We start from the raw sequence: 4,183 nt of genomic DNA, 5'->3' as shown, positions 1-4,183 counted from the left end.
ACATAAAAACAATTCTTCATCTTGTTCTTCTTTTCCAAAACATTGTCTTTGCAAGTTAAACATGAGACAAGCATAAACATGGCACACGTAGCAGAGGCATATCATTGAATGCAACTGCAAGGCACACCCCTCAAATGGACAAACAATAATGACACCCTAAAAAGGGGCACACAAGTAATGACAGTCAAATTAAGTTATCCTACACAAGTTAAGAACCACACCTACACAACAGAAACATTTTAGACCAAAGTCCATTTTACTACACAAATTATAATACATAAGTATATAACTTTTTCCTTCCAAGCAAGCAACAGTTTTATAAAACTATTGCTAGTGCTGGCAAGCTCTGTAAATGTAGAAAAAAGAAATGGCTATAGCTTAACCAGGCTATCACCTTTATTCGAAAACCCACATAAAAGGGCCTTTGTGTCCCCATATGGCCTTAGCTACCCTTCAACTTTACTGTTTCTCCATCTCCACCAGCTCTTTGACAACCCGTTTGATACTGCCTTCATTTTTCATCAACAAACGAAGGTTGGTGTATGTGTCATCGAACCCCTGCAAAGAGAAATTATGCAAGCTTAGTAGGTCTCCAATGGGTTAGATAAAAGAGTTCTGTCATATAAGATGAGAATACATCAAGGAATGGAAAGACCGTACCATTTCTTTAAGATCCTTGAGCAGGCTATCCCAGCCTGCACCCAAAAGAAGATCATCCACTGTGAGCTCCAGGTCCTGATTGTTCTTGTCTAACAAAAGAGCATTTAAATTCCGATTCATAAAACCCATTGTTTCAAGCAAGTGCAGCTGCAACTCCTGGTTTGCTATTTTTAACACCCTTTTCTTAGCATATTGCTCCTGAAGTACACTTGTCTGCTCCTTTTCTATTGGTTTCTCTATGATAGAAAACCCATCTTCAACCGAGTCTAGGTCGTCCTGATCATTAACCGAGTCTAGGTCATCCTGATCATTAACCGAGTCTAGGCCATCCTGATCCACTTCTGCAGCAGACGTAGTCTGGGAAGCTTTATCAACCGTGTTGACAAACAAGCTGCCCTGCTCAGCATTGTGAACACTCACATCATCATCAATGTTCAAGCGTTCATGACCCATGCTTTGGTTGCCTGGCATATTCATGTCAATCCCAGAATCTATGGCAGGTTCTGTTCCCCCTTCAATGTTAAGAGGCTCTTCCACCACCTCAGCCTTTTCATCTCTAATGCATGAAGAGCTGCCCTGCTCAGCATTGTGAACACTCACATCATCATCAATGTTCAAGCCTTCATGACCCATGCTTTGGTTGCCTGGCATATTCATGTCAATCCCAGAATCTATGGCAGGTTCTGTTCCCCCTTCAATGTTAAGAGGCTCTTCCACCACCTCAGCCTTTTCATCTCTAACGCATGAAGATTGCACTTGAGGAGACTCATCACCATGAGGCGCAACCTGGATTGCAACCCACACACTGTGACCAAACTTTTCACCACTGGGAGCCATCAAGCACCAATGTGACACATAATTTCCAGCTGTATCCGGTGCTTTCAAATTAACGGAAACATCAAACTCGGCCCCCGAGAGAAGACCAGCCTCGGGTAGCTGCATGCCACATATGTCAGAAAAGGGTAGGTAAGGTTAGCACTTAACCATTGTGTGCTAGCGACCCACTGATTGAGTAAGCTCTATTTGCCACATGCTAACATACTTAACCCACGGAGAAAAAATCTATACCTTCAGATCTATAGCCTCCTCCACACTCAGCTTGTCACCTCCAAGATGTACAAGACGTGTACCCTGAGGCCAAGGAAAAGATCCAATATTCCTGAGGCGCCAAATCTTTGTAAACTTTGTGCAAGGCGCCAGCTCTGTTCCATCAAAGACAGTCATATCCTTCACAAAACTGGCATTCAGGTGCTGGAACATGTCAGCAGCAGGACCTGACTGTGTGCGTAGAAACGGGCACTCAGACTTCCAGCCATCTATGCCAGAAGCAAAGGGAGACCTCCACCTCATGGGCATTCTCGGCTATGAGAAGCAGAAAATTACAAAGTTAGTGCAATGGCAAAAGTCTTTCATATCAAGTTGTGTTTTAGACATCTAATGAAGAGCAACAGAAGCAGAGCTTAAGTGGAACGGGTGTGAGAAACTCCCAACGGAGTCAACAGACACTGCCATCCTAATCTTGACTCCGCATATTTACTTAGAATGAAATATGTGCCTTCACACGTACCCCTCCTGCTGAGCATGAAGGATGGTAAAAGCCATGCCATGGCAGACGCACCGGACGCTCCATTTTCTGATAGTCAGTCTCATTACCCATCTCTTCAAAGCAACTAGAACAAAGGTCGTAATTGAAAACCCTGCAGTAAGATTACCAAATGCATCACACCCAGCTTACATATAGGATGGTTTCAAACAAATCGTGCACCATACAAACCATTAAAACATACATAACTTACTTTGAGGATTTGTACCGCAGTCCCTGGATCGGATACATGCCACAACCATCACACCGTACCCCCACATGCAAGATGGGGGAGGGATCATCCTTACTGCATTGGTCTAGGACAGGGGAGTGTCGAGCACGAGGTTCACTAGTACATCTGACAAGGGTAGGGTTTTTAGCTGACACAGCACTACGGGGCGATAACCGCTGGCCTTCATGAACTAAGGTTTTCAGAAAGTCCTTCAGAGTATGGTGGAGGTTCTTGAGAAGGACTGCAGGCTGGAGGTTAGGGTCAATGGCTTGGGTGTACTTGGACAGGAACTGTTTGATTGCATCTGCAGTTACTTGTGGAAAAGGTGGTTTTGGGGAACGGTCTGCGTTGGCATTTTCAGCAGAGTTTGGCAATGGCAGCACTGCGACAGAGTTAGGGTTCGAGTTAGGGCTAGAACTAGGGTCAGGGTTAGAATTGGGATTGGGGTTGGAGTTATTCACAGAAATTTGCACATCCAATCGAAGGGGGTTAAGGTACTGAACCAGGCAAGCATCTACAAGGTCCTGATCATCAGCCAGAGTAATAACATCACCCTCTTTGTCCACATAGGTGATCACAAGTACCTCGTTTGAAGGGAGATGAAAAAGCTCCCGGATCTTGGCCTCCAGTTCATCAACAGTAAGCGCAAAATCTGAGGGTTTCTCTTCTAGGGTTTGAGAGACGACCCACCTTCGGAGCGTTTCCTTGTGTTTGATCTGCAAAGAAAAGCAAAAAAGCCTGTGAATTCGCTAAGGAGGATAGAAATACCATCGCTAGAAAAGAAGAAAAAGAAAGACAGTACCTTGAAGACTAGCGCCATGGATCCAGACAGAAATCGACAATAGCAAAGATACCAAATTCGATTCAACCTGCATAGAGAAATGAGTGAAGAGTGTGCAGCACAGAAAGCTAAAACACTAATTTGCACAAAAGAGCACAGAAGAACCCTAAATCGACACAGAAGAAACTCTAAACTCAAAGCACAGAACAAGCCCTAAACTCAAAGCACAGAACAATCACAGAAGAAACCCTAAACTCAAAGCACAGAAGAAACCCTAATCTCAGATCACAGAAAAAACCCTCATTTCCGGGCACATATGAAACCTGAATAGAAAAACACAGAAGAAACCCTTATTTCAGAGCACAGATGAAACCTGAATAGCAAAAACACAGAAGAAACCCTGATCTCAGAGCACAGAAGGGACCTAACCTTTTCGAGTGAGCGGAGAGGAGAGTCGCGTTCCTGTGAGCCGCGCATAAAGCAAGCTCCTATTCAGTTGAGCAATGAACATATAGCGAATACTTTGTGTGAATAGCGAATACTTTGTGTGAAACACCGCCCCGTCTTGTATTTCTTTCTTTGTATTATTCTTTATATTTTTAAGAAGATAAGATTCTTCAATATACATATTTTTTGTATTCATTTATTTTTATGAAGTCACAAGCATTTAGGGTTTGATAACTTGGGCAGGAAGAAGTCAAAACAGTTTATTGAAATACAAAGACAAAGATTGAAAGATTGCTCCATAAGAGTTTGAATTGTGCTCACTAATATTGAAACCAAAGCAAATCACAATAGGGTTCTAAAAAAGTTTTCTTTATCCTCAAGTGATCATGTAGCCAAAGCTTGTCACAATAGGGTTTGAGAAAAGGTGGATTTGCTTTATCCTCGGACAAGTTCAATGTTGGAAAAATCTACATCAAGTTAA

At 43.0% G+C, this 4,183-nt stretch overlaps 1 protein-coding gene across 2 annotated transcripts; it reads right to left on the bottom strand.

Annotated features, from left to right (window-relative positions):
- Positions 1 to 237: 237 nt before the first annotated feature.
- Positions 238 to 3,850, bottom strand: LOC147623089 (protein NBR1 homolog). Of its 2 annotated transcripts, none has more exons than XM_086821145.1 (7): positions 3,685 to 3,850; positions 3,277 to 3,343; positions 2,457 to 3,190; positions 2,228 to 2,357; positions 1,729 to 2,022; positions 661 to 1,596; positions 238 to 558 (listed from the first exon to the last, which is right to left on the bottom strand). In XM_086821145.1, the coding sequence occupies exons 2-7, from the start codon at positions 3,292 to 3,294 to the stop codon at positions 460 to 462; spliced, it is 2,211 nt and encodes a 736-aa protein (XP_086677271.1). In that variant the 5' UTR covers positions 3,295 to 3,343; positions 3,685 to 3,850; the 3' UTR covers positions 238 to 459. The 2 variants fall into 2 exon arrangements, with proteins under 2 accessions (XP_086677271.1, XP_086677272.1); XM_086821146.1 differs by having other exon boundaries at positions 3,277 to 3,578; positions 3,685 to 3,812.
- Between the last annotated feature and the right edge of the window lie 333 nt (positions 3,851 to 4,183).

The sequence above is a fragment of the Cibotium barometz genome, chromosome 27, assembly GCF_041138505.1.
Source record: "Cibotium barometz isolate CiBa-2024 chromosome 27, ASM4113850v1, whole genome shotgun sequence".
Lineage (NCBI taxonomy): Eukaryota > Viridiplantae > Streptophyta > Polypodiopsida > Cyatheales > Cibotiaceae > Cibotium > Cibotium barometz.
The sequence above is the reverse complement of the archived record's forward strand: the minus strand, read 5'-3'. Positions and strand labels throughout refer to the sequence as shown.

Coding starts and splice junctions, on each gene's coding strand:
- LOC147623089 (XM_086821145.1), bottom strand. Junction 2,023..2,227: donor CTTCATGCTCAGCAGGAGGG/GTACGTGTGAAG, acceptor TGCTTCTCATAG/CCGAGAATGCCCATGAGGTG. Junction 559..660: donor TCAAGGATCTTAAAGAAATG/GTACGGTCTTTC, acceptor TTCTCTTTGCAG/GGGTTCGATGACACATACAC.